Genomic DNA, 27,970 nt, shown 5'->3' on the forward strand with positions numbered 1-27,970 from the left:
TGGTAGAGACGGGAATCTCACTATGTTATCCAGACTTTTTTTTTTTTTTTTTTTTTTTGAGACGGAGTCTCGCTCTGTCGCCAGGTTGGAGTGCAGTGGCACGGTCTCAGCTCACTGCAACCTCCGCCTCCCGGGTTCAAGCGATTCTCCTGCCTCAGCCTCCCTAGTAGCTGGGATTACAGGCGTGTGCCAGCATGCTTGGCTAATTTTTTATATTTTTAGTAAAGACAGGGTTTCGCCTTGTTGGCCAGGCTTGTCTCAAACTCCTGATCTCAGGTGATTCACTCACTTCAGCCTCGCAACGTGCTGGGATTACAGGCGTTAGAGCCACTGCGCCCGGCCGAGGCTTTAATATTTTAAGCTGTAAAATAGGAACAAAAGATGACATATTCCATCTGCCATTCTCTAGTTGTTTCATCTGTAACAAGTATACAGCAAGTGCCCATTGTGTGCTCGCACTGAGAACCAGACCTGGAGCCTGGCCCCTACCCTCCGTGGGCTTTCTTTCAGTCTAACAGACTGGGCTACTCAGGATGGTCAGGGGTTGGCCGAATGCCAGATAAAACGCAGGTCACCCAACTAAATGTGAATTTCAAATAAACAATGAATAATGTGAGGGCCAGGCGCGGTGGCTCAAGCCTGTAATCCCAGCACTTTGGGGGGCTACCGCAGGCAGATAACGAGGTCAAGAGTTTGAGACTAGCCTGGCCAACATGGTGAAACCCCATCTCTACTAAAAATACAAAAATTAGCTGGGTGTGGTGGCGCGTGCCTGTAATCCCAGGTACTCGGGAGACAGACAGAATTGCTTGAACCCGGGAGGCGGAGGTTGCAGTGAGCCGAGATTGCACCACTGCACTCCAGCCTGAGCGACAGAGCTAAACTCCGTCTCAAAAATAAATAAATAAATAATGTTTTAGTACTACTACGTCCTATGTAGACCTGAGACATAGAAACATTTATGTATGAAGCTGGGCGCGGTGGCTCACGCCTGTAATCCCAGCACTTTGAGAGGCCGAGGCGGGCGGATCACAAGGTCAAGAGATAAAGACCGTCCTTGTCAACATGGTGAAACTCCGTCTCTACTAAAAAAAAAATACAAAAATTAGCTGGGCATGGTGGCACGCGACTGTAGTCCCAGCTACTCGGGAGGCTGAGGCAGGAGAATTGCTTGAACCCAGGAGGCGGAGGTCGCAGTGAGCAGAGATCGCGCCACTGCGCTACAGTCTGGTGCCTGGCAACAGAGCAAGACTCTGTCTCAAAAAGAAAAAAAGAAAGAAACATTTATGTATGTATGAATTTGAGACAGGGTCTCATTCTGTCGCCCTATCTAGAGTGCAGTGGTGCAATCTGGGCTCACTGCAGCCTCGACCTCCTAAGCACAAGCGATTCTCCTGCCTCAACCTCCCGAGTAGCGCCCCCGCCACCACGCCCGGCTAACACTTATTCTTTTATCTGAAATTTACATTTAACTAGGCGGACTGTATTTTTATTTGCTTGACAACTCTATGGGATCCTCTCCGAAGTTACATCCGGAAGGGAGTCGGTGTTAACTGGACGGAGTGTATGAGGAGTGTTCTAGGCTGCTAAGTGATGCGTGCAAAGTTCCTAAGGCAGGGCTTGCTACAATTATCTATCACAGCTCTACTGGGGTGGTTGAAGTTACTGTCACCAGGAATCTTCCCCAACCAGGCCCACCCTTCCCACGTCCTCTCTTAGTCAAATCACGCCCATCTCACATTCCAAACCGCGTCTCCAGAGTCCGGAGTCCGCAGATGGGGAAACTGAGGCTCCGAGGCTGGGACCAGAGGGAAGCATGGGTGGAGACGAATTGGAGAATGCACAATCAGTGCGGGCGGGGACCAGCAGCAGAGAGCGACGTGGGCGGGCGAGAACGAAACCCAGGAAATAACACGGGCGGAGACGAGAACCAAAGAGCTAGGCGGGCGAACTCAGCTGAGAACCCGAGAGTGACGTGCACCCGGCCGGGAAGGAGAATCGAGGTTCGGCTCGGGCGGGGACGAGAAGCAGCGCTCGGGAGAGCGAGGAAGGCGGCCGGCGCGGGCGGGCGCGGCCTTTGTCTCCTCCTCCCGCGCGCTCGGCGGCGACACCGGCCCCATGAGCCCGCGGCCCCCCGGCGCCCGGGCCGTCCGTAGCCCCTGACCTGACCTATCCTCGCCATGGCCGAGGCCGCCTCCGGCGCCGGGAGCACGTCCCTGGAGGGCGAGCGTGGCAAGAGGCCCCCGCCGGAGGGCGAGCCTGCAGCCCCGGCGTCCGGAGTTCTGGGTATGTGTGTGGCGGCTGGACCAGACAGGGTTGCAGGTGCCTGGGGAGCCCGCGTCGACTGCACGGGGAGGAGGATCGAGGTCAAACGTCCCTGGCGTGGTGTCTGGATGAGGGGCCGGCTCCTCCCGGCATTGCGGCTGCGGCCCGGCGGGCGGGGCTGGGACGGTGCATCGGGCTGGGGTCCCGGAGCGGAGATGCGGACACGCCCCTCCGAAAGCCCCAGCCTTGGGCTGCGCCCGGCCACCGGAGGGCTGTGGGATCGCGGCGGGGCAGGGATGCGCTTGAGAGAGCCTCTCCGCGAAGAATAGAGAATCATACGGTCCTGAGTTCAAATCCCAGCTCGACTGTGTGACCTTGGGCGCGTGACTTAAACGCTCTGGGCCTCAGTTTCCTCACCTGTGAAATGGGGGTAAGAACCGCACCCAGTTCCTGGGGCTGTTGCAAGGACGGCGCTGTCATAATGTGGTGAAGCGCTCAGGGCTGCTAGTGAGCGCCCCATCGATTGTGGTTTTGGAGGCGGAGCTGGGCCTCAAGAATGAGTAAGATTTGTAAGGGAGGACCTGGGGGGAAGGGCATTCCTGGAGGAAGGCCTGGCTGGTGCAAGGACGTGGAGGGAGGAAAATAAGCCAAGGCCAGAGCTCCTGGGGCCTTGGATGCCAGGCAGAGTAGTGAGGAGCCCTGGGGGGGACCAGAGGGACCGAGACTGGAGGCTGGGGTCTCTATCCCATTGTGGCCTGACCCGGGCCTGCTACACCACCCCCCTAGATAAGCTTTTCGGGAAGCGGCTCCTGCAGGCGGGTCGCTACCTGGTGTCCCACAAGGCATGGATGAAGACGGTGCCTACAGAGAACTGCGACGTGCTGATGACCTTCCCAGGTACCCACGCCCGCCCGCCCGCCCAGTGCCCAGATGCGGCTCTCCTGAGCTCAGCTTCCCAGAGCGGGAATATGTGGGAGGCCTTGGGCCCCCTCGTGGCAAGAGCCATCGGTCCCTGTGCCCCTTGGCAGACACAACCGATGACCACACGCTGCTATGGCTGCTGAACCACATCCGCGTGGGCATCCCCGAGCTCATCGTGCAAGTCCGCCACCACCGCCACACGCGTGCCTACGCCTTCTTTGTCACCGCCACGTATGAGAGGCGAGTCCCCTGTCCCCGGCCTCTCGCTGAGCCTGCCACCCGGCTCCCTGCTCTACCAAGTGCCACCCATGCTATCCAGCCGCCCTGCGTTTGTCCCAAAGGCTGCCGGATGCACCATCCTCAGGTCCAGGATGGTGGGCCGGGGCCTCCTTGTGAGCCCACCTCCTCCACCTTCTTCACAGCCTACTCCGAGGGGCCGACGAACTGGGTCTGCGCAAGGCAGTGAAGGCCGAATTTGGCGGGGGCACCCGCGGCTTCTCCTGCGAGGAAGATTTTATCTATGAGAATGTGGAGAGCGAGCTGCGCTTCTTCACCTCCCAGGTGAGGCCGGCTCTGGGCCCCCGCAAGCATCCTGTATCTATAAGTTCCCTGAGCTCACGCCCTCTTCCTCGCAGGAACGCCAGAGCATCATCCGCTTCTGGCTGCAGAATTTGCGTGCCAAACAGGGAGAGGCGCTCCACAACGTGCGCTTCCTGGAGGACCAGCCAATCAGTGAGCAGGGCGGGACCAACACCAATCACAGGCAGAGAGTAGGGTGGAGCTCTTCAAAGGCAGCCTATCAGAGCAGGAGGGCAGGGCCTAGCGCCAACCAGTCAGGGATTGACAAAAAGTTAGGAAACGGATGAGCTAAAGGGGTGTGGTCTTAGTGAAAGTGGGGAGCTCATCTCCTAAGTTGGTTGGAGCTCTTAGATGACAGCTTATCAGGGAAGGAGGGCGGGGCCTAGATCCAACCAGTTAGGGGTTGGCAAAAAGTTGGGAAACCAATGAGCTGAGGGGGCGTGGCTTTAGCCAAAAGGTGAGACTTATTTCTGGGAGGTGGGTACAGGAGAGGACCTTTTCTGAGTCTGGGATAAGATGGAGGCAGGGACTATGGACAGCCCTCCACTTACTGCGTGGTGCGGCTCTTGGCCTTGGTTTCCCCACCAGGAAATCAGCCACCCAAGTTCACCTTCCAACAACGACTTTTTACCATTCTTCAGATGTTCGGGTCCACAAACTGAGCTTTATTTAAAACATGGGGACGGGCACAGTGGCTCACGCCTGTAATCCCAATGCTTTGGGAGGTCGAGGCAGGAGCATGACTTGAGCCCAGGAGTTCGAGGATGCAGTGCGCTATGGTAGCGCCACTGCACTTTGTCCAGCCTGGATAACAGACCAAGACCCTGTCTCAAAATAAACAAATAAATACATAGAGTAAAAAATAAAAACATGGCTCCTCACCAGGACCCCACCCTCCCGGTTCCCTTGCATCCTCCCTGCCTGCACCAGCACCTACCGAATTCTGCAGGAGAATCAGATTTTTTATCCATCTAGAACTCCTCCCCTGGAAAGAGCTCTAGAGGTTTAAGAGCAGACAAAAAGCTGCGACTTGGGCTTCAGACAAAGGGGGCTAGCCAGGCTGGGCTCTGGTGGAGGGGCAGGGATCACCTGTGCTCCTCTATCCACAGTCCCCGAGCTGGCGGCCCGTGGAATCATCCAGCAGGTGTTCCCTGTCCACGAGCAGCGTATTCTAAACCGCCTCATGAAGTCATGGGTGCAGGCTGTGTGTGAAAACCAGCCTCTAGGTGCGGCCTGGGCTGGGGGGATGGGAGGGAGTCACAGCAGACAGGCAGGGGGTGACTGGGACCCTCTTGTCCCCTGGCAGATGACATCTGTGATTACTTTGGTGTGAAGATTGCTATGTACTTCGCCTGGCTGGGCTTCTACACATCAGCTATGGTATACCCAGCTGTCTTTGGGTCTGTCCTGTACACATTCACAGAGGTTGATCAGGTACTCGGAGGGGAACCTGCAAGGCCTGGGGGACCCAGAGGTGCCCTCCTTTCTGGATTGGCACAGACAATGACTCAACTCTCTTCTGCTACTCACAGACAAGCCGGGATGTTTCCTGCGTGGTCTTTGCCCTCTTCAATGTGATCTGGTCAACACTTTTCCTAGAGGAATGGAAGCGGAGAGGGGCTGAGCTGGCATACAAGTGGGGGACGCTGGACTCACCTGGGGAAGCCGTGGAGGAGCCACGCCCCCAGTTCAGGGTCAGTTGGGGGCTGAGTCCAGGGTCATGGAGACCGGGTAAAGGTAAATGGTTGGGGCCACTGCAGAAGCAAGGTGTGAAATACGGTTGCTCCGTCAAAGAGAGTATGCCAAACCAAGGCGGGCTCTGTGTGTTTCCCAAGGGGATGGATTTGAGGGCCTGGGAACAGTGGTCTGGGTGGGTGACCCGAGAAGGAATGATGGAGGGAAATTGAGTTCTGAGGATAGAGAGGGGTGCGGGAGGCAGAGCTGGCCTCTCTGAGCTCATGCTGAACCCGCCCTTGCCCACCTTTAGGGTGTGCGCCGCATCAGCCCCGTCACGCGAGCGGAGGAGTTCTACTACCCGCCTTGGAAGCGGCTGCTCTTCCAGCTGCTCGTCAGCCTCCCCCTATGCCTGGCGTGCCTCGTCTGTGTCTTCTTGCTCATGCTTGGCTGCTTCCAGCTGCAGGTGACCCCCGTACCTCCACCCGTCCTGTCCTTGATGCCCAGCTCCACCTTGGAGCTGTCCTGTAGCCGGGATGAGCCCTGAACCCCCTGCTCCCACAGGAGCTGGTGCTGAGCGTGAAGGGGTTGCCCCGGCTCGCCCGATTCTTGCCTAAGGTCATGCTGGCCCTGCTTGTCAGTGTGAGTGCCGAGGGCTACAAGAAACTCGCCATCTGGCTCAACGACATGGGTACGCGCTGCCAGGGTCCCAGGGAGGAAGGTCCCCACTACCCCTTAGGATCCCTGCCACCCTTGGGGGTACGCAGCTGCCCTCTCACTCTCCCCCTCGGCTTCTAGAAAATTACCGACTGGAGAGTGCCTATGAGAAGCACCTCATCATCAAAGTTGTCCTGGTGAGTCACCACCATCGGGCAGGCAGGGGGACAGAAAGGACGCTGTGGGATCTGTATGGGGGCACAGGGAAGGCCCCTGGGAGTGGGATGGGGGTGCGGGTGACGACCGCCTGCCTCCTTCCTGCAGTTCCAGTTTGTCAACTCCTACCTGAGCCTCTTCTACATCGGTTTCTACCTCAAGGACATGGAGCGCTTGAAAGAGGTGAGACTCCCGCCCCAGCGGCAGTCCCCCCCTGCCCCCATGGCGGCCAGCGAGGGGCCAGACATGGCCAAGGGGTCCAAGGGCTCTCCAGCCCCTCCCTCCCCTCCTCCATCCTTCTCTCCTATCTGTCCGTCCGTTGTCTGTGCGTCCTCTCTCTGCCTGTCGTTCTCTCCATCTGTCCGTCCATCTGTCCGTCGGTCCCTTCACAGCTCCTGCTCGTCCTGTCCCTGTCCCAGAGCCTCGAGCGGCAGCTGCGGGCGGTGCTGGTCCCGCTCGCGGCCCTGCGGTTCCGCCTGCTCCTCCTCTCCCTCCAGGGCCTCCTGCTCGCGGCCCGGGCCAAAGTACGGGCAGGTGGCGAGCCCTCAGGGCCTCGCCGGGGTGGGCAGCGTGGCTTGTGCCGGGGACCGGGCGCACCGAGCTGAAGGCGCATGCGCGAAGGGGGGTGTGGGGCGTCCGCAAGCCCGCGGTGGGATGGAGACCCGCTGGGTCTGCCCGGGAGGTCGGCGAGGAGCGCTGCGCGTGCCAGGCTGTGGTTTGTGGCTGAGCGCTGGGGCCCTCGCGTCCAGGTGCGTCCAAAGCAGTGGAGTTAGGAACCGGGTTCGGCGTGTGTCCCGGCACCCCGCTTTGCCCCCACGTGCCTCTCTCCGCCCCCTTCCTGCCCCCAGATGCTGGCCACACTGCTGATCACCCGCCAGTTCCTCCAGAACGTGCGTGAGGTCCTGCAGCCGCACCTGTACCGGCGCCTGGGCCGCGGCGAGCTGGGCCTGCGGGCAGCCTGGGAGCTGGCCCGAGCCCTGCTTGGCCTCCTGAGCCTCCGGCGCCCTGCGCCCCGCCGCCTCGAACCCCAGGCCGATGAGGGCGGGGGCGGCGGCGGCGGCGCGGGGGGCCGCAGGTGCCTCAGCGGGGGCTGCGGGGCGCCGGAGGAGGAGGAAGAGGAGGAGGAGGAGGAGGAGGCGGCGCCGGTGGAGCGGCGGCGGGCGGGGGAAGGCGGGGAGGAGGGGGACGGGCCTCCCGGGGGCAAAGAGGAGGACGAGGAAGACGACGAGGAGGAGGATGAGGAGGAAGAGGAGGACGAGGAGGAGGGCGAGGAAGGGGGCCTCCTGGACTGCGGGCTCCGGCTGAAGAAGGTCAGCTTCGCTGAGCGCGGGGCGGGGCGGCGTCGGCCCGGCCCAAGCCCCGAGGCCCTCCTGGAGGAGGGGAGCCCCACCATGGTGGAGAAGGGGCTGGAGCCGGGCGTGTTCACCCTGGCCGAGGAGGACGACGAGGCGGAGGGGGCTCCCAGCAGCCCTGAACGGGAGCCCCCAGCCATCCTGCTCCGCCGGGCCGGGGGCGAAGGCCGAGACCAGGGGCCCGATGGGGGCCCGGACCCGGAGCCCGGCTCCAACAGCGACCCGACACGGAGGCAGAGGCGGCAGAACCGGTCATCTTGGATTGACCCGCCCGAAGAGGAACACTCGCCTCAGCTCACCCAGGCGGAGCTGGAGAGCTGTATGAAGAAGTACGAGGTGAGGAGGGGGCGGGGCCTCAGAGGGGCGGGGCACGCAGTCCGAGGGTGGAGGCCGGAGGCCGCGGGGGTGGGGCGTGGCGGGGTGGCAGTAACAGGGCCCTTGATGTTGTTGGGATGCTGCAGGAGAGGAAGGCCTAGCCAGATGGAGGAAGCCTCTGGACTGGCCAAGGATGGGACAGGCCCTGGGTCCACGTGAGGGAGGCGGGCTCGATGGGAGGAAGATTGTCCTAGGGAAGAGGCTTCCAGGTCTGAGGCCCGCCCGCCCTCAGGACACGTTCCAGGACTACCAGGAGATGTTTGTGCAGTTTGGCTACGTCGTGCTCTTCTCGTCCGCCTTCCCCCTGGCAGCGCTGTGCGCGCTGGTCAACAACCTCATTGAGATCCGCAGCGACGCCTTCAAGCTGTGCACCGGGCTGCAGCGGCCCTTCGGCCAGCGCGTGGAAAGCATCGGCCAGTGGCAGGTGGGGGGAAGCCAGGAGCTCCGAGCTGAGGCCCAGAGGGAGCCCGGGTGCAGCTGGGAGGAGCCTGGGTTCTGGGGAGGCCGGCAGGACTCCACCTGAGCCCTCCTCCCGCCCTGCAGAAGGTGATGGAGGCTATGGGTGTCCTAGCAATTGTGGTCAACTGCTACCTAATCGGCCAGTGCGGGCAGCTGCAACGCCTCTTCCCCTGGCTGAGCCCGGAGGCAGCCATCGTATCCGTGGTGGTGCTCGAGGTGGGGCTGGTGACAGGGGCAGGGGCAGCTGGGAGGTGGGAGGGCGGTCCCAGCGTCTGCAGCCTCCTCTCTGTGCCACCCCTGCAGCACTTTGCTCTGCTCCTCAAGTACCTCATCCACGTGGCCATCCCCGACATCCCGGGCTGGGTGGCCGAGGAAATGGCCAAGCTGGAGTACCAGCGCCGCGAGGCTTTTAAGGTAGGGGGGCCAGGCTGGACTCGGTTTTCTCATTGGTGGGGCTGCTGGTGGGTCTCTGATCTTGGTGGCCAATTCCTCAGCATGAGGGCAAATGCAGAGACTGCACAGAACTGGGTATAATAATCAGTACTCCCTGGCTGGGCGCAGTGGCTCACTTCTGTAATCCCAGTGCTTTGGGAGGCCGAGGTAGGAGGATCGTTCAAGCCCAGGAGTTCGAGGCTGCAGTGAGCTGTGATCTCACCACCACACTTCAGCCTTGGTGATGGAGCAAGACCCTGTCTCTAAAAAGAGCAATAATAAGTAGTGATAACTAGTGCTCACAACGGGTCCAGTGGCTTCTGGAATCCTGGCAGCATCCAGGACCAGGCTGGCCCTTCAGAACCTTCTGCCATCCACCAGCTTGCCTGATGGCACCCTGTTAGGGGGCCAGGGACACAGCAGATGCTTCCTAGAAGCCCAGCTCCTTCCGCATTCCTCAGAAAGCTACAGAATGGGCCAAGGAGCTCCCCAGCGCCTGCACAGGGAACATTCCTCGAGGATGACAATGGCCTGTCTCTGCACGGTCCCTGTAACCTTTAGCTACAGTGAGCATGTTGAAGTGGGGCTGCTGTGACCAAGAAACTGACTTTTTATTTTATTGAACATGAATGCATTGAAGTTTACATCATTGACAGAGTATCGCACATGGCTACCTGGCTATAGTCAGCCACGGGTTTTTTTGTTTGTTTGTTTGTTTAAGAGAGAGAGAGAGTCTCTCACTCTGTCATCCAGGCTGGAGTGCAGTGGCACAATCTCGGCTCACCGCAACCTCCCCCTCCCAGGTTCAAACAATTCTCGTGCCTCCCAAATAGCTGGGACTATAGATGCATGCCACCACATCCGGCTAACTTTTGTATTTTTAGTAGAGATGGGGTTTCACCATGTGGGCCAGGCTGGTCTCAAACTCCTGACCTCAAGTGATCTGCCCACCTCACCCGGCCTCCCAAAGTGCTGGGATTATAAGCGTGAGATACTACACCCGGCCTGCAGCCATAGTTCTGTCTCTTGCCTGTTCTCTGGGAAGCAGGTTCTCTGGGAGGCAAAGTCTCTTGCCTGTTCTCTGGTTGAGGCTCACATTTGGTTTCCATTTTACCAATTCCTAAGATGCTGTCTGGCACACAGCCGGGGACAGAGTTGATGGCCAGTGAATGTGTGTTTTCAATTCCCAGAAAGTACCGGCGTGGGTCCAGGGATTCATTCAGTTGCACCCAATAAGCCTCAGAATCTCTCTCCATTTCCCCAGAGAACCTCGGTGTGGGCCCAGGAAGCAGTTGGCACCCAATAAGTGATTGGATCTCTCCCGCTTCTGCAAAGAGCGCCATCCAGTGCAGGCCCAGAGATGCAATTGGCGCCCAGTAAGCTTTTTTTTTTGTTTTTTTGGGACAGAGTCTTGCTTTGTCGCCCAGGCTGGAGTGGAATGGCACGATCTCAGCTCACTGTAACCTCCATCTCCTGGGTTCAAGCAATTCTCCTGCCTCAGGCTCCCAAGTAGCTGGGATTTACAGGCTTGTACCCCCACGGTCAGCTTTTTTTTTTTTTTTTTTTGAGATGGACTCTCTCTGTTACCCAGGCTGGAGTCCAGGGGCATGATCTCAGCTCACTGCAACCTCTGCCTCCCGCGTTCAAGCGATTCCTCTGCTTCAGCCTCCTGAGCAGCTGGGACTACAGGCGCATGCCACCACACCCAGCTAATATTTGTATTTTTAGTAGAGATGGGGTTTCACCATATTGACCAGGCTGATCTTGAACTCCTGACCTTGTGGTCTGCCCGCCTCGGCCTCCCAAAGTGCTGGAATTACAGGCATGAGCCACTATGCCCAGGCACTCAGATAATTTTTTTTTTTTTTTTTTTTTTTTGAGACGGAGTTTCGCTCTTGTTACCCAGGCTGGAGTGCAATGGCACGATCTCGGCTCACCGCAACCTCTGCCTCCTGGGTTCAGGCAATTCTCCTGCCTCAGCCTCCTGAGTAGCTGGGATTACAGGCACGCGCCACTGTGCCCAGCTAATTTTTGTATTTTTAGTAGAGACGGGGTTTCACCATGTTGACCAGGATGGTCTCGACCTCTTGACCTTGTGATCCACCCACCTCGGCCTCCCAAAGTGCTGGGATTACAGGCGTGAGCCACCGCGCCCGGCCCGGCACTCAGATAATTTTTATATTTTTGGTAGAGACGGGGTTTCACCATGTTGGCCAGGCGGGTCTCGAACTCATGGCCTGAAGTGATCTCAGCCTCCCAAAGTGCTGGGATTACAGGCGTGAGCCGCCATGCTGGGCCCCAATAAGCATTTAAGCCTCCCTGACTTCCACAGGGAGGCCCAGCATGTACCTGGGAATGCAGTTGGCACCCAATAAGTGATTGGATCTCTCCCACTTCTGCAGGGAGCCCCCAGTGTGGGTGCAGGGATGCAGTTGGAGCCCAATACACATTTAAGTCTCCCCCACTTCCACAGAGAGCCCTGGCATGCACCAGCCTCGGCTGGCACCTGCTAACACCCTTTCTTCTTAGTCCTGTAACGGCTCGGCTCTACCTGCAGAGACACGAACGCCAGGCCCAGCATCGCTACCAGCAGCAGCAGCGCAGACGGCGGGAGGAGGAGGAGCGACAGCGCCATGCAGAGCACCACGCCCGGCGAGAGCATGATGCTGGTGGCCGGGAGGAGGCGAGGGCCGAGGGCTCCGGGCTGGACCCAGCCACCTCCTCCGAGAAGGCCTCTGCCAAGGCCAAGGGCGGCGCTGCAGGTGGCCACGGGCCTGAACGACCCAAGCGCCCAGGCTCCCTGCTAGCGCCCAACAACGTCATGAAGTTGAAGCAGATCATCCCACTGCAGGGCAAGTTCCTCTCGTCGGGGGCCACATCCTCACTGGCCGCTGCAGGGGCCGGGGCCACCGCCCGGCCTCCCCCTGCCCAGTCGCCCACGGGCAGCGACACCCGCCTGCCCGCCTTCCTCAGCTTCAAGTTCCTCAAGTCGCCCGAGACCCGGCGGGACTCTGAGCGCAGCCACTCGCCGCCCAAAGCCTTCCACGCCAGCAAGCTCTTCCCCTTTGGTGGCACCCGGGCTGAGCCTGGGTCCAACGGGGCGGGCGGGCAGGCCCGGACGGACGGGACCCCCAGCAGTGGCAGCAGCCGGGTTCAGAGGAGTGGGCCGGTGGACGAGGCCATGGCTGAGGAGCTGGAAGCCCCCCGGCCCGAAGAGGAAGGCTCAGGTCACAAGCTTTAACTCGGGGGTGGGGATGCCGGGCCGGCTTTGGGGGTAGGGTAGGGTGGCCAGGCCTGGGGAGAGGGGCTGAAGGGGACAGAGGAGGCCCAGTCATGGGTCCTGGCGGGGACCTGGGTCTGTGGCACACAGAGCATCTCAGTGAAAGCCTGATTAGTGTCTCCAGGGCCTTTGTTAGCCCGATGCCCTGTGCCTGACCCTCCCAGGGAGGGATGCCAAAGCCCCTTGTCCCAGGACTGCACCCAGGGACCCCCCCACCATGCTCCAGTGCCAGGAGAGATGAGGGAGGCCCGTTTCCCATCCAGCTGGCCCTTCTCCTGCTCCAGCTCACTCTGGGGGGGGACTGGACCCCCCAGGCCTCTATGCAAATCCACACCCTGCAGCCCAGCTGTTCAGGAAGGCCTTCCTCGGAGGTGGGGCTGGAGGGGCCCACCCAGGGAGCTCCCACATGTGCTGAAGCAGAGGTGCAGACCTCACCCCTACCCTCCCACCACCTCCCCTGCCCCAATCCCAGCCTGAGCTCCAGCAGCTCGTCCCTAGAAGCCCACCAGGTAGCAGCTGCAGCACAAGGGCCATAGGTCAGAAGCCAGAGGGACTTCCTCAAACTGTCCTCCCCCTGTGACTGGGAGGGACCGTGCCCAGAGGCAGGGTATGCCCCGGAATCTGCCCAGGGGGCCTCCCACCTCGGTCTCAGATCAGAAGCAATAAGGCCTTTACGTGCCTGGAAGCCCGGGAGGGACTGTGGGCAGGGTCGCCAGCCCGGCGGGTCCGGCGGGGGCGGCATCCCCCCGGAACGGCCCCTCTCGCCTCCGCAGGGACAGCGCTGGCCCCCGTGGGCGCCCCTGCCCTCCGTACCCGCCGCAGCCGGAGCCCCGCGCCGCCGCCGCCAATGCCGCTGCCCCGGCCTCCGACGCCGCCCGCCGGCTGCTGGCAGTGGGACGGGCCCTGGGGCTGCGGGGGCGAGGGCGCTGCCCCCCGCCAGGCCCTGGCCGCCACCGAGTGCCCGCCCTGTGCCATGGCCGGGCCCCCACCCGCCCCCCAGCCCCTGCCGGGGGATGCCAGCTTTTACAGCCTCCCGCCCCCACCGCTGCCGCCCACCTCGGAGCCCCCCGAGACCCCGGCGCCCTCACCCAGCCCCAGCCCCAGCCCCAGTCCCCAGGCCGTGTGCTGGCCCAGCGGCTGGCATTAGCTCTGCCCGCCCTGCCTTCTCTTCTCATATGCAATATCAGTCATTCACAGGGGCAGCCGGCCCCCAAAATGCAAGATGCGCTTCAGCCCCCACGGCCCCAGTATTGGCCGGCGCCCCCCATCTGCCGTTTTCCTTTCGACCAGGATGAGGGAATTGAAAGGAAACCCACAAAACCAACAGAAAACACAAACACACACACGCACACACATACAGAATAGGCGATTATTTATTTGTTTTTAATTTATTTTGTCATATTTTTGTAAAACGGCAGAAATGCAATAAAAAGTATATTTCAACAGTGCCCGAAGTCAGAGCGGTGGAAAAGGGAGTGGGGGTGGGGGCAGTCTGAGTGGCTGGGGCCTGGGTTGGGTGTCACCCTCCCCCCATCCTGGTACAGGCTGGCTTGACCCGTGGGGGCCTCCTCCCAAAAACTGGGTCTCGGCCACAGATGGAAAACTCCAGGCTGTGCCGCCTCTGAGACGGCCCAGATTTGGAGGCCAACTTCAGTTCTGGCTTCAGCCACTAGACAAAGGAAGAAATCTCAAAGTGCTGAAAAGAGGCAGTAATATGTGCACGGGCCAGGTCCTGAATAAGCCTCCTTCTCAAAGAGGGACAGGGCAGCAGTTTGCAAGACTCGCCTTTTCTGGCATGCCCACCTCCCAGAATGTCATCTGGGGGGAGCCAGGTCTGACAGGAAGGGCTTATGGCACGAACATCGGAAGGCACCTGGCACCTGAGCCCCCTGCGGTCCCCAAGTTGCGATACTGAGGGAATGGCACATTTGGGTGTCCCCGAAACAGACACAGGGTGATATTGGGACGAAGTGGGGATGTCCCACTGTGCAATGGATGTCAGACTCAAGTCACTGGCACTCTGTCTTATGACTCAGGAACAGGAACGTGGCCTCTCAGACCCTCACGTTTGTCAGGAAGAAGAGGACAAATGTGTCCCCATGCAAAAATTTAAGGCTCAGGCCCATGTGGCTGCACTGCAGGGCTGGGCCAGAGGGCCTTGCTGGGGGCCAGTGTGAGCAGGGGGCACTTCAGGAGTCTGTGGGGAAGTCAGAGTTCACTGGAGGCAGGAGAACAGTCTGTGCAAAGGCAGAGAAGATGGAAGACAGAGTTTAGGGGAAGAGTGGGGTGAGGGGGACCCCAAAGACAGGAGGGGTAGGCAGAGGCTGGCTCAGGGGCCCAGTGTTCTCCCACCACAGAGCGTGTGTGCCAAACAAGGCATGTCCCGGCAGACCCAGGGTTCTAGGGGGAGGCCACGGAGGCAGAGCTGGGGTACAGCTGTGAGACCCCATCTGAGTGAGCAGAGGCAGGGGAGGGGAAGGAGGTGCCCGTATGGGAGCCCTGCAGAGCCATAGGCAGACAGCACAGGCAGGAAATGGCCCCCAGCCACTCAAAGCAGAAACCGGGGGCTGGAGAGGTGTAGACAGGCTGAGGGGAAGGGTGGGGGTACCCCCTGCTCCAACTCTGGCCCCTGGCCTTGGAAGCTGAAGTCCCACCATCTCAGTCACTCACAGATGGACCCCACAGGCCTGCCCAGGTCACACCAACCCCGGGGACTGGGACTCCCCACCTGGCTTGGAGCCTCCAGGGCGCTCAGCCCAACCCGCACCACTGACCAGTCAAGTGTGCATTTCCTGACCACTTGCCCTGTGACCACACAGACCCTAAGAGAACATCCCCTACCCCTGTAGTGTAGACACTGCTGAGAGCTGAGAGGCACAGGTGGGTGGCCGTGCTGGGCTGGGGCCGGCTCAGCCACTCCTTGTGTAGGATGAGAGCCCTTCCTGGCACCATCTGTCCTTGGGAGAGATGGGCCATGCAGGCCAGAAGGTCTGACACAGGCAGGGCCCTCCAGTGGAATCTGGGGCAGGCAGACCCTCCGTAGCCTGGTGTCTCTGCTAGCTCTGTGGCCCAACCCCACACACTATCCCAATGCCCTCAGACTCAGCTCTCAAAACCAAGACCTCTGCCAGGCACAGTGGCTCACACCTGTAACCCCAGGACTTTGGGAGGCTGAGGAAGGCAGATGGCTTGAGCCCAGGAGTCTGAGACCAGCCTGGGCAACATGGCAAAACCTCATCTCTACAAAAAACTTTTTAAAACTAGCCAGGCAGCCGCGCTCGGTCCCAGCACTTTGGGAGGCCGAGGCAGGAAGATCACCTGAGGTCAGGCGTTTGAAACCAGCCTGGCTCACATGGCAAAACGCTGTCTCTACTGAAAATAGCAAAATTAGCTGGGTGTGGTGGCAGGCGGCTGTAATCCCAGCTACTTGGGAGGCTGAGGTAGGAGAATCACTTGAACGTGAGAGGTGGAGGTTGTAGTGAGCCCAGATCTTGCCACTGCACTCTAGCCTGGGCAACAGAGCAAGACTCCATCTCAAAAAAACAAAAAAATTAGCCACGCATGGTGGCATGCGCCTGTGGTCCCAGCTACTCGAGAGGCCAAGGTGGGAGGAATGCTCGAGGTCAAGGCTGCAGTGAGCTGTGATCACACCACTGCGCTCCAGCCTGGGCAACAGGGTGAGACCCTATCTCAAAAGAAACAAAACAAAACAAACAAAGGAAAACTGAGACCACCCCAAGTGGGGGCGATTAGGGGAGAAGCAGTGTTCCCCCAGCCCTAGGCTTAGAGGTCAGGGCCACAAACCTGCCCAGAGCCTGAACACCCCTTACATACCCAAGCTCAGCCCAAAAGCCAGCCCCGCTGGCAGAGGAGGGGCCCCATGAGCAGCCATGGCACATGCCAACTGCCCAACATTCCGTGCAGCTCCTCTATGACCCAGCAGGGATGAGGCCACCACCCAGGCCAGCAAGATCGGCCAGATGCCATCTGCGTTGTCACTGTGCCTCAGAGGAGTGGCAGAGGCCCTACACCCCAGGCCCCCAGGTGAGGCCGGCCATCTCTGCGGTAGCTGACAGGTGTGCTGCCCTGCTCGGCGGTATCCCAGGCAGAAGGCTGACCCTGCTCCATCCTCAGCACTACGGACCGTCTCTCAGGAATGACCTGTCCTTGGGGTCACCTTGGCAGGAGAGGCAGAGGGGATGGTCCAGGCAGGTCTTGGCCTTGAGCATGATGGCCTCAGCAAGCCCATGAGAGAATCCAGCTGGTGCCGGGGCCCCTGGCATGGGGGGCCCTTCTCATTCCTCTTGGTGACGACAGGGATGACTTCCAGAGGCTCCATCCTCTGCAGTCAAGGTGTGTGGAGCAAAGACGCGAGGTCAAGTAGGAAAGACCCTTTTATTGGGGTGGACACGGAGCACTCACTAGTCCATGATAAAATGACTCAAGAGAAAGATCCCCAGGGCCAACTTCTCCCGATATGCGCGCACGCTCAGAGTGAGGTCTGGGCATGGGAGAGTTCTGGGCAGAACATGGGACAAGACCGAGGCTCACGGGCCTGGACCGGTGTTAGGGGAGAGAAGGCTGCTCGGCTGTCCTGGTGGGTCCGGCCACCCCAGGCCCGCCCCTGCTGCCCAGCCACAGTGAAGCCCCCGCTAGAGACCCTCACAAACACGCTCTGGTTCTCTGGAGGAGAACTGGGGGTGGGAGTCGGGGAACTGGCCAGGTGGAAGGCGGGGGTCAGGGGGACAATTTTTTTTTTTTTTTTTAAAAAGCATCTACCAATATCATACTACTGGGTCTGATGTCCCCTTTAACCAACGCTTGATACAGGTTACAGCATAAATAAAAACTCAAGGAAAATAAATACATCGGCTCCTATGAGGTTGGAGGTGGTGACGCAGGGTGTGGATGGGCGGGCGGGCAGGGTGCTTACACATGGTGGGCAGGCGAGTGGGTGACCGAGGAGCAGACACGGCAGGAGGCGCCTATCGGGAGCGAGAGTCTTAAGTGTCCTCATGCATGTCTGGGCTGTCGGTCCGCGCCACCTTGCGGGGAGGCGCCGAGCTCTCGCCTTCCAGCTCCACTTGCTCCTGGTCTCTCTTCTTGGCAGCGTTCTGGGGACAGGAGATAGAGAGGGGCTGTGAGTCTCTTTTTTTGGACAGGATCTCACTCTGTTGTCTAGGCTGGAGTGCAGTGGTACAGTCATAGCTCACTGTAGTCTCAACCTTCTGGTTCAAGCGATCCTCCCAGCTCAGCCCCCAGAGTAGCTGGGACTACAGGTACATACTACCATGCTTAATATTTCTATTTTCGGTAGAGACGGGAGTCTCACTATGTTGCCCAGCCTGAAGCTGTGAGTCTTCACTTGGGTGAAGCTCCCAGAGTCCTAACGCCAGCCCAGGCCCCCTGTAGCAGCATCACAGAGGTAGGCCTGGAGTGCAGTAGGGCAGCCCAGGGTACCTGGCTGGACAGCCCCTCCTACCACCAGGACCTGCCCTGCTAAGCCCTGCCCAGGGCACATCCTGGACCCAAGGCTGGTGAAAGACAGGTGCTTCCTGTGCACCTGGAGGAGTCACCACCACTGCTTTCAATGACCCATACAGGGCTGGTTTCTCAAGCACTCAAGAGGCACAATCCACCCAGTCTGGGGACAAAGGCCCTTTGGAAGCCAATGGGGATGCAAAAGAGAGAAGCACACGTCTCCTTCCCCACTGTGGGAACCAAGGTCTTGGGGGCAGAAGGGGCGGGGTTGGGCCCAGCAGCTTGGATTTTCGGAAGCAGTCACTTTGTCACAGAGTCCCCCCACCTTCCAACTTTGTCCAGGGCAGGTCACCATCCACTGTTCAATGTTAGAAAAAAATCAAACTGACCACATTGCAGAACAACAGGGAGAGATTTTCATTTAAAAAAAAAAAAAAAAAGAAGGCCAAGCATGGAGCTCACACCTGTAATCCCAGCACTTTGGGAGGCCGAGACAGGTGGATCATTTGAGGTCAGGTGTTCAAGACTAGCCTGGCCAACATGGTGAAACCCTGTCTCTACTAACAATACAAAAATTCGCTGGGCGTGGTGGTGTGCACTTGTAATCCCAGCTACTCAGGAGGCTAAGACAGGAGAATTGCTTGAACCTGGGAGGCGGAGGTTGTAGTGAGCCGAGATAATGTCACTGCACTCCAGCCTGGGTGAAAGCATGAGACTCTGTTAAAACAAAGAAAAAGACCAGCTTAGGCAACATGGTCAAACTCCTAAAATACAAATACATGGTAGCACATGCCTGTAATCCCATCTACTTGGAAGACTGAGGCGGGAGAATGGTTTGAGCCTGGGAGGAGGAGGTTGCAGTGAGCCGAGATCACACCACTGTACTCCAGCCTGGGCGACAGAGTGAGATCCCGATCTCAAAAAAAAGAAAAAAGAAAAGAAAAAGGAGAAAAAATGTCCCATGTGCAGAGGCAGCCTCTGGGAAGGGAGTTGGGGCACCAGAGGCGGGGAAAGATGACTCTTCACTGCAACTACACCCTCTCATTTTTAATTTGTATTTTTTAGAGACAGGGTCTGGCTGGAGTGCAATGGCACGATCTCAGCTCACTGCCGTCTCGACCTCCTGAGCTCAAGCAATCCTCCTGCCTCACCCTCCTAAGTAGCTGAGATTACGGTAACATGCCTCTACGGCTGGCTAATTTTTTAATTCTTTTAATTTTTAGTGACAGGGTTTTGCTATGTTGCCTAGGCTGGTCTCAAACTCCACGTCTCAAGCCATCCTCTCGCCTCAGCCTCTCAAGCAGTTATGGGCGTGAACCACCACACCCAGCCACACCCGCTCCTGTTGCCTGTTTTTTTGTTTTTTTTTTTTGAGATGGAGTTTCACTCTTGTTGCCCAGGCTGGAGTGCAGTGGCGCGACCTCAGCTCACCGCAACCTCCGCCTCCCAGGTTCAAGCGATTCTCCTGCCTCAGTCTCCCAAGTAGTAGACACGGGGTTTTACCATGTGCTGGTTTCAAACTCCTGACCTTGGGTAATCTACCTGCCTCAGCCTCCCAAAGTGCTGGGATTACAGGCATGAGCCACCTCACCCAGCCCTAAGTTGCCTAGATTTTTAATCACATGTACACATTTCACCATTCAGATTCTATCTAGTTCATATCAATACAGTCTACCTAATGCCAGGGCCATGGGAAGCCTGAGGCTTTGGTGTCCAGCCTCCTGAGCACCGGGGTCCTGTGGCCTCTACACAGCGGTTCCTGCCACTGGAACGCTCTTCCCTCTCCTGGATCGCCCGGGGCCCTCCTACCCAGCCCTCAAGGCCCTGCTCCAGTCACTAGAGTCCTTCCTGTGCTCAGAGCCCCTGCCAGGCGCCTCATCTCTGTCCACCTGAAATCCCAGCACCGGAGCCCTGCAGGCCTCACCTTTTTGTCCCATTGCTGATGCAGGTAGCGCAGAAGGATGTTTGTCTTTTCTGTCACGATGACTAAGGAGGAAAGACAGAGAAAGTCGCAGACACCTCCCCTCCCTGGGCTCCTCGCCTGACACTGCCCTTAGGAGGTCATTCTGGGGCTGGAATTCAATACCCTCCACTTCAGAGATCTCCAAATGTCCCATGTTTTTGCTTCTGAACACACACGGCCACTCCCAGAGGCCTGAGCCAGCTGCCTGCAGGGCCCCTGCTCCCTGTGCAAGGGATTCCAAGCCCCGGCACTGACGCTCTCGTGCCTGTGTTTCTCCCAGCAGACTAGGAGCACATGTTGCGTCGCTGTACCCAGTGACCACACAGCCCTACCCCGCAGGCTCTGATAAATACTTTCAGAGCAGGGTCCCACTTGGTCACCCCGACTGGAGTAATCACAGCTCACTGCAGCCTGGAGCTCCTGGGCTCAAGTGATCCTCCTGCCTCAGCCTCCCAAGTAGCTGGGACTATACACACACGCCACCATGCCCAGCTAACATATATATATGTATGTGTATATGTATACATATATGAGTATGTATATATATGCATATGTGTGTATATATATACATATATATGCTTTTTGGCAGAAACAGGGTCTCACTATGTTGCTCAGGCTGGTCTTGAACACCTGGCTTCAAGCAATCCTACTGCTTTGGCCTCCCAAAATGCTGGGGTTACAGGCGGGAGCCACCCGCCTGGTGTGGAGTCTTTTTGAACATTTAAACTAAGACAGCAGGACCAAATCCTCCTGCGCTGTGGGCCCCTCCACCTGGACCCCCTTCCCCTCACTGCCACCCAGGCTTGGCTGGATCCCCAGCCCCGGCCGCTGTAGCCCTCTGCGGACTCCCTGCCCAATACTACTTGTTGTGGGATCGGAGTTCTCACCTGACCTCATTTGACAGGGAGGGGAAAGGGCCAGTGAGGAACAGACAAGGGACAAGATGGGGGCCACTTTGGGCTGGCTATGGATCCCAGTGTGTCCCAATCAGGAGATGTCCAGGGAAAGCAAGGTTTCCGGCTATCCCCAGAGGCTGGGAGTGGACAGGCATCCACGTGTGCATCCCCAGGCTGGAGCCCCCACGGTCCCTCCTGCACCTCCCCGGAAACCCTCCCCGACCTAACCGGATTCAGTAGCCAGCATGTGAACCTAAGCCGAGTGTATGACCTGGGCGGGGATTGAAGATAACCTCCCGTGCCATGCTGTGGTCACCGAACCCCGACCCTCAGCAGCCAGAATGGGACAGACTGACAGTGGCCACTTACTCTGTTCAGACGGGTACTCTCGGGTGGGCAGGTAGACTGAGGGCCGTCGGTTCTGCAGGAGGGTTGGGAAGGGATGGGTTAGGAGAGTGCATGGGCCTGGGGTCTCATCCCTCGACTTGGCACCCACCCTTCAGTGCACATTGGAAGACAGTCAAGAATGTGGATGGGGCTGGGTTTGAAAATCGGCCTCTGTTCTGGCCAAGATCCCAATCGGAGGACACAAGCTGCTCCCAGGCCCCTTGGAAGTGTCCCAATCCCTCCCAGCCCCAGGAACAGGCACTCACCGAGGCTTTGCACACGGAGTCCGCGTGAAATCGACTAAAATTGCTTTTGTTGTAGACAGGCAGTCCTTTCAAAAAATCTGCCTAGAAGACACGGAAGATGGTACATGAGAAACCAGGCAACGTGCCGGCATCCCTGGAGCACCTGCTGGGTGACTGCTGGGTTCCTTCTTCCCACTGTTCTTTGTAGTTCAAGTTTTCCAGAACACACCCTTGAGCTGGCTGCTGGATACACTGCCGGAACCAGAGAAAAGTAACCAAGCCAGGCTATGTGCACGTCCTCCAGGGGGTTCTCATGACAGCCCCCTAACTAGGTAAGAGGTGGGGAAATTGAGGCTGCAAGAGAACAGGCCACTGGTTAAAAGTCATTGCAGCGGGCTCGGGCCTGTAATCCCAGCCCTTTGGGAAGCCAAGGTGGGTGGTTCATCTGAAATCAGGAGTTCAAGACCAGCCTAGCCAACATGGCAAAACCCCATCTCTACTAAAAACAGAAAAATTAGCCAGGCGTGGTGGTGCATGCCTGTAATCTCAGCTACATAGAAGGCTGAGGCTGGAGAATCGCTGGAACCCAGGAGGCAGAGGTGCAGTGAGCTGAGATGATGCCATTGCACTCCAGCCTGGGCGACAGAGCGAGCTTCCATCTCAAAAAACAACAAAAAAAGTCACACCGCAGCAAGTAAGCAGCAGGGTAGACAGTCAGACCTGGGCCCTCCCAACGGCCCACAGAGAAGAGGTGGCTGTGGCCCCCTGGGCGCAGCTGTGCTCAGTAACACATTAAACTCCTAGGGCTGGTTTCCACCAATCCACCTTTGATAGGGTCCTAGGACAGAGACTACTCCATCCAAAGAAACCCATGTGACAGTGTCACGATAAACGGAGCTCAGGGAGCAGGGGCCTGGTTTATGGGGGTCTCAGCTACATAGGAACAGGAGCTCAGGGTTCCCCAAGCTTCCTATGTCTGATCAAACCCAGAAATCTGCATTTGAATCTGTTTTCCAGGTTTTTTGTTCTTTTTTTTTTTTTTTCAGACAGTGTCGCTCTGCTGCCCAGACTAGAGTGCAGTGGCGCTACCTTGGCTCACTGCAACATCCGCCTCCCAGGTTCAAGTGATTCTCCTGCCTCAGCCTCCCAAGTAGCTAGGATTACAGATGCCTGCCACCATGTCCAGCTAATTTTGTTTTTGTATTTTAGTAGAGATGGGGTTTCACCATGTTGGCCAAGTCTCAAACTCCTGACCTCAAGTGATCCACCCGACTCGACCTCCCAAAATGCTGGGATTACAGGCGTGAGCCAGCACGCCTGGCCTCTCTCCAGGTTTTTAAAGCTGGCTTTTTTATTTTTATTTATTTATTTATTATTATTATTTTTTTGAGACGCAGTTTCGCTCTTCTTACCCAGGCTGGAGCGCAGTGGCACGATCTCGGCTTACCGCAACCTCCATCTCCTGGATTCAGGCAATTCTCCTGCCTCAGCCTCCTGAGTAGCTGGGATTACAGGCACATGCCACCATGCCCAGCTAATTTTTTGTATTTTTAGTAGAGACAGGGTATCACCATGTTGACCAGGATGATCTCTTGACCTCGTGATCCACCCGCCTCGGCCTCCCAAAGTGCTGGGATTACAGGCGTAAGCCACCGCGCCCGGCGGCTTTTTTATTTTTATGATGGAGTCTCACTCTGTTGCCCAAGCTGGAGTGCAGTGGTGTGATCTCGGCTCACTGCAACCTCCACCTCTTAGGTTCAAGCAATTCTCGTGCCTCAGCCTCCCAAGTAGCTGAGTGTGGTGTGAGCCACCACATCCAGTCCCTTAAAGCTAACTTTTTAGAAAATGCTGTGTGAGGCTGGGCACAGTGGCTCATGCCTGTAATCTCTGCAATTTGGGAGGCTGAGGCAGACAGATCACATGAGGCCAGGAGTTCAAAGACCAGCCTGGCCAAGATGGTGAAACCCCATCTCTACTAAAAATACAAAAATTAGCCAGGTGTGGTGGCGCACACCTGTAATCTCAGCTACTTGGGAGGCTGAGGCAGGAGAATCGCTTGAACCTGAGAGGCAGAGGCTTCAGTGAGCCGAGATTGCACCACTACACTCCAGACTGGGGGACAGAACGAGACTCTTGTCTCAAAAAAAAAAAAAAAAAAAAAAAAAAAATCAATAAAAGAAAACGCTGTGTGGACTAAAGTAACCAGGGTCTGGGACTGGTCAGTTCCAGCACTGCTCCTGGGGTCCCCACACCCCAGAGCTGGCCACAAGGTCTGAACCTGCCCTGTGAGGGGAGAACGCCGTGTCCACAGCACGGAACCTGGGCCCCTTAAGGGGAGAGGACCACAGCCTGAGAGAAGCAGGATGCCCTCTCCCTATCACTGGTTTCTGGGGCAGGGGACTTGGCCATCTAAGTGTTCAGGCCCAAGTGGCTTCAGAGCAGCAACAACAGAATCCATTCACTCTTCACAAGCCCTTTTCGGCTGGGCGCAGTGGCTCACGCCTGTAATCCCAGCACGTTGGGAGGCCAAGGTGGGCGGATCACCTGACCTCAGGAGTTCAATACCAGCCTGGCCAACACAGTGAAACCCTGTCTCTACTAAAAACACAAAAATTAGCCAGGTGTGGTGGCGGGCACCTGTAATTCCAGCTATTTGGGAGGCTGAGGCAGGAGAATGGCTTGATCCTGGGAGGCAGAGGTTGCAGCGAGCTGAGATCATGCCACTGCACTCCAGCCTGGGCAACAGAACCAGACTCTGTCTCAAAAAAAAAAAAAGAAAACAAAAAAGCCCTTTTCGACCAGTCAGCGAGGCCTGGAGTCGGACAGTGGCGGGGCTGCCTGCTGCAGGCCTCCCTACACAGCCTGTCCCGAACGGGGCCCTCCTGAGCTCACTATGTATGATCTGACCCAATGAGCCAGTGCGTAGTGTCTCCCTATCAAAGGCAAGGACACAAAGGCAGAGAGGTCACCCAGTCTTAGCCAGAAAACCAGGGGGCTGACTCGAACCCACGTGTGCCCAGCCTCGGAAGCCAACCTCCTTCTCTTCATCACGTGCCTGAAATCAAGGACTAGAGCCCCTGCAGGCTACGGAGGTAGAAGAAAGGGCCATCCCTCAATCCCTGAGGCCCAAGAGAGCTGCCCTGGGAGTAGCTGCTGTTCAGACAATTTCCCACCACCCTCTGGGACAGGCGGGAGCAGCAGCTGCTATGACATCCAACCCCTCCTCTGCTGGTCCCTCTCAGGAAGCTGGAATGTGCCTGGGTGGGCCCCCCTTCCCACCCGGGAGACAGTCCTCACATCTGGATGACCTACTGCCCCAAGACCAGCTCAAAGTCCCTCAAACCTGCTTCCCCTCCCATCCTAAGATGTCAGCCTGAGCTCAGTCTCCAGCTCTGGGACCAGCTTCATTCATTCTGCAAGGTCTTCTGGGGCCCTACCAGGCACCAGGGCACTGGACTGAGGCACCATGGAGCTGCGCCTGGCCCTGGGATGGTGTGGGGCACAGAGCTGCACAGTGCACGGGAAGTAGATGCGGGACAGGGTGCCTCAAGGGCACTGGGCAGAGCTCTGGTCCATTCGGGACATCAGGGAGGGCTCTCCAGATGCAGGGATGCAGGCACTGAGACCTGAAGGGTGAGGAGGGGGTCCTGTCCCCCTTCACAGCCCTGGTCCAGCTTGCCCCTGCTGGGCTCCCGTCACCCACAACTTCTGTCACACATACCCTCTAGCAATGCCCCTCATGTCTCCATATGGCAAATACCTGCTAACCTCCCCACCAGCTCCAACCCATTCCTTGCCCTTCTGCTCCCCCCGCACTTTGAAAGCCTCTCCCAGAGCCTCCGTCACACCCTGGCGAGGTCATCTGTTTACACATCCACCTTCCTGGCTGGACCAGTACCACCCTGAGGGCAGAAGGTTGACTCAACCCTGGCAGGGCTTGCATGGGGCCTGGAGGCTGAGTGGCAAGAGGTGCAGGTATCTGGGTGTTCTGCTCTCAATCTTGGCTCAGCCCGTCCTGTGTGACCTGTGTGACCTGGGACGAGTGACCTCCCATCCTCTGGGCCTCCCTGTGAAGGGAGGCATTCCAACAGGGCTACCTCCCAGGGTTACTGAGTCACAAGACAACAAGGGGAAAGCTTTGCCTGGAGATCCCTCAAGGGCAGCCTGTAGGATCAACATGTCTGTGCTGAACAAATGAATGAAGGCAGGGTACGTGCAGCCTTCCCACCCTTGCTAAGCTGGAAAACAAGGCCTCGAGACATGGGAGTCAGGGGATGGGGGAACCCTCATCTCAGCCAGACAAATGCCAGCCACAGCTGCGCCCTGCAGCCATCCACTGCCTCAGCAGACACACACTGACAAAGTCCCACTGCAGGTAGCCTGCCAGGGACCCAACAAAGAGATGAGGAAGAGAAGCCCTGCACTGACAGCAAAGAGACTTGGGGACCCCCAAAGTCAGGAAGGGCCTCGATCACAGAAGGAAGAGTGCTCTGAGCAGAAAGAGCATCAGGTGCAAAGGCACTGGGGTGGCAGGAACCTGGAGTGTGAGGAAGTGAAAACAAGGCCAGGGTGGGGGTGGCTGGAGCTCATAGAGCAGAGATGAGGTCATAAAGGTGGCCAGGGGCCTCAGGGTGAGAAGGACAGCCAGGGTCATCCAGGTTACAACAGGAAGCCCGGAGTATTTTATAGGCTAGAAAGTGGTATCATTTGCGCCAGGCACAGTGGCTCATGCCTATAATCCCAGCACTTTAGGAGGTCAAGGCACATGGTTCGCCTAAGGTCAGGAGTTTGAGAGCAGCCTAACCAACATGGAGAAACCCCATCTTTACTAAAAATGCAAAAATTAGCCAGGTGTGGTGGCGCATGCCTGTAATCCCAGTTACTCAGGAGGCTGAGGCAGAAGAATCACTTGGACCCGGAAGGTGGAGGTTGCAGTAAGCCAAGATTGCACCATTGCACTCCAGCCTGGGGAACAAGAGTGAAACTCCACCTCAAAAAAAAAAAAAGAAAGAAAAAAAGAATGTAGTATCACTTGATGCACATCTTTAAAAGCTCCTTCTGAGGCCCTGCGTAGCGGCTGACGCCTGTAATCCCAGCACTTTCAGAGGCTGAGGCAGGAGGATCGCTTGAACCCAAGAGTTCGAGACCAGCCTGGGCAACATATGGAGACCCCATCTCTCCAAAAAGTATAAAAATGAGCAGAGTATGGTGGCATGTGCCTGTGGTCCCAGCTACTCAGGAGGCTGAGGTGGAAGGATCTCTTGAGCCTGGCAAGTGGAGACTGCAGTGAGCTGTGATTGCTCCACTGCACTCCAGCCTGGGCGGCAGAGGGAGACCCTGCCTCCAAAATACAACTCCTTCTGGTTCAGGTGAATTATAAACTGCCAAAGGAGTGGGATCAAGGCTAGGAGACCAGGGAGGAGGCTGGGGCAGGTACACAGGGGGAGGTGGCAGTACCTGCACTAGGGTCTGAAGCCATGGAGGGATTCAGGTGTGTTCTGAAGACAGAGCTAATCAAAGTCATGTATGACTGGCTGCAGATATGAGACCATACCAAGGCATCAAGGACAACACCCAAGCTTGGGGACCCGCACAGTTGAAACACACCTTCCTACTTCCTTCCTGAAAGGGAGTCTTCCTTTCATCCCGACCACATCCCAAGGACTGTGGATTGTGGGCTGGGACTCTGGGTAGGGGGCAACGGGGTCTTGACATTCCCTGCCCAAACTTCCCATCACCCTTCCCAGCCCTGAGGATGCCAACTAGTGGGGGTTGGGGAGAAGCTTTAGCTCCCCTCTGAGGGTGGGTTACCATCCCACTTTTCAGGTGAGGAGACTGAACCCCAAAGAACCACCAGACCCAAATCCCAGGAGGACTGGGGAGCTCTGAAGGAATTTCAACCTTCCAAGAGTCAGGTGGGGACGATCCACAGTTCATGATAACGGGACAGCTAGAAGAGAATGTCACTGGCCTCGAGTCGCCCAGCTCGTCTGCTGAGCATTCACTGCCCTGGGTCCTTTACGACGTCAGTTGCCTAAATTGTCACCATCCTATAAGGTTCAGACTACTGCCACTCTCATTTGAGAGGGGCAACCTCATGCGGACCGGAGAGATAAAGTTGTTCATTCTTAGGGGCAGGTAAGGGCCCAGAATAGCGGAGGTGGGCTCAGGGCCCGGGGGACCGGGACAGTCGGCGATGTCGCACTTCCTTTGGCGACAAAGCCCTGCATATCGCCGTGCCAAGCCCCCTCCCCCGCCCCGGGGCCCAGGCTGGCTCCCTAATTATCCTGAACTGAAGACATCCAGGCCCGGCGCGCCGAGGACAAGGCCAGACCAGGGGGTCTTACGGGACCCCAACCCCACCCCAGACGATTTCCGGGGGGGGGGGGCGGGGAGCCGTAACCCGGAAATGAATGAGTTGTCAGGGCCTGTTATCCTAGATGGGGTCAGGGGTCGGAGAAGGAGTGATGGTGCGATCGGCAGGAAGCTCTTGGTAGGGTCCGGGGGTCGAAGGTCATAGGTGAGTGTGAGGGGCGGGAGCGAGGCCGAGGAGGCCGGGCAGGGCGGAGAGGGGTCTAGGGGGATACTGGAGGTGGGTGGGACCAAGGCGCCATTTTGTCGAGCGGAGGGGGAGTAAAGGCCTGAAGGCCATCCTCACCATCTTCTGTTTCTTCCGTAGCCTCCTCGGCCGCCGCTTCAGCCTCCACCGCCGCCACCACAGCCGCCTTCTTAGCCGCCGCCTCACAGTAACTTCCAGCCTCGGCACAGCCCACACTGATGGCGCCACC

The 27,970-nt window shown here is 58.0% G+C and overlaps 2 protein-coding genes across 2 annotated transcripts; one reads left to right on the forward strand and one right to left on the reverse strand.

Annotated features, from left to right (window-relative positions):
* The first annotated feature begins 1,995 nt into the window (after positions 1 to 1,995).
* Positions 1,996 to 13,658, forward strand: ANO8 (anoctamin 8). The gene is made up of 18 exons (XM_064381661.1): positions 1,996 to 2,286; positions 3,052 to 3,162; positions 3,294 to 3,426; positions 3,609 to 3,747; positions 3,822 to 3,918; positions 4,875 to 4,991; positions 5,072 to 5,199; positions 5,298 to 5,459; positions 5,753 to 5,905; positions 6,004 to 6,130; positions 6,238 to 6,293; positions 6,421 to 6,495; positions 7,161 to 8,000; positions 8,272 to 8,463; positions 8,583 to 8,714; positions 8,802 to 8,912; positions 11,488 to 12,157; positions 12,984 to 13,658. Exons 1-18 carry the CDS (start codon positions 2,181 to 2,183, stop codon positions 13,355 to 13,357), a joined length of 3,723 nt encoding a protein of 1,240 aa, XP_064237731.1. The 5' UTR covers positions 1,996 to 2,180; the 3' UTR covers positions 13,358 to 13,658.
* DDA1 (DET1 and DDB1 associated 1) lies at positions 13,566 to 27,952 on the reverse strand. The gene is made up of 5 exons (XM_012443516.2): positions 27,841 to 27,952; positions 21,204 to 21,284; positions 20,920 to 20,971; positions 19,616 to 19,677; positions 13,566 to 17,324 (listed from the first exon to the last, which is right to left on the reverse strand). Exons 1-5 carry the CDS (start codon positions 27,841 to 27,843, stop codon positions 17,214 to 17,216), a joined length of 309 nt encoding a protein of 102 aa, XP_012298939.1. The 5' UTR covers positions 27,844 to 27,952; the 3' UTR covers positions 13,566 to 17,213.
* Between the last annotated feature and the right edge of the window lie 18 nt (positions 27,953 to 27,970).

The sequence above is a fragment of the Aotus nancymaae genome, unplaced genomic scaffold (assembly GCF_030222135.1).
Source record: "Aotus nancymaae isolate 86718 unplaced genomic scaffold, 86718_ANA_hifiasm-v0.15.2.pri h1tg000028l, whole genome shotgun sequence".
NCBI classification, from domain to species: Eukaryota; Metazoa; Chordata; class Mammalia; order Primates; family Aotidae; genus Aotus; species Aotus nancymaae.

Excerpts from the sequence above, each read along its gene's own strand:
- ANO8 (XM_064381661.1), top strand. The coding sequence starts at position 2,181 with ATGGCCGAGGCCGCCTCCGGCGCCGGGAGCACGTCCCTGGAGGGCGAG. Across the intron at positions 6,294-6,420 it reads TCATCATCAAAGTTGTCCTG|TTCCAGTTTGTCAACTCCTA; the intron begins GTGAGTCACCAC and ends TCCTTCCTGCAG. Across the intron at positions 12,158-12,983 it reads GCCCGAAGAGGAAGGCTCAG|GGACAGCGCTGGCCCCCGTG; the intron begins GTCACAAGCTTT and ends TCGCCTCCGCAG.
- DDA1 (XM_012443516.2), bottom strand. Across the intron at positions 19,678-20,919 it reads AGAGTACCCGTCTGAACAGA|TCATCGTGACAGAAAAGACA; the intron begins GTAAGTGGCCAC and ends TTTCCTCCTTAG. Across the intron at positions 17,325-19,615 it reads ATCAGCAATGGGACAAAAAG|AACGCTGCCAAGAAGAGAGA; the intron begins GTGAGGCCTGCA and ends TCCTGTCCCCAG.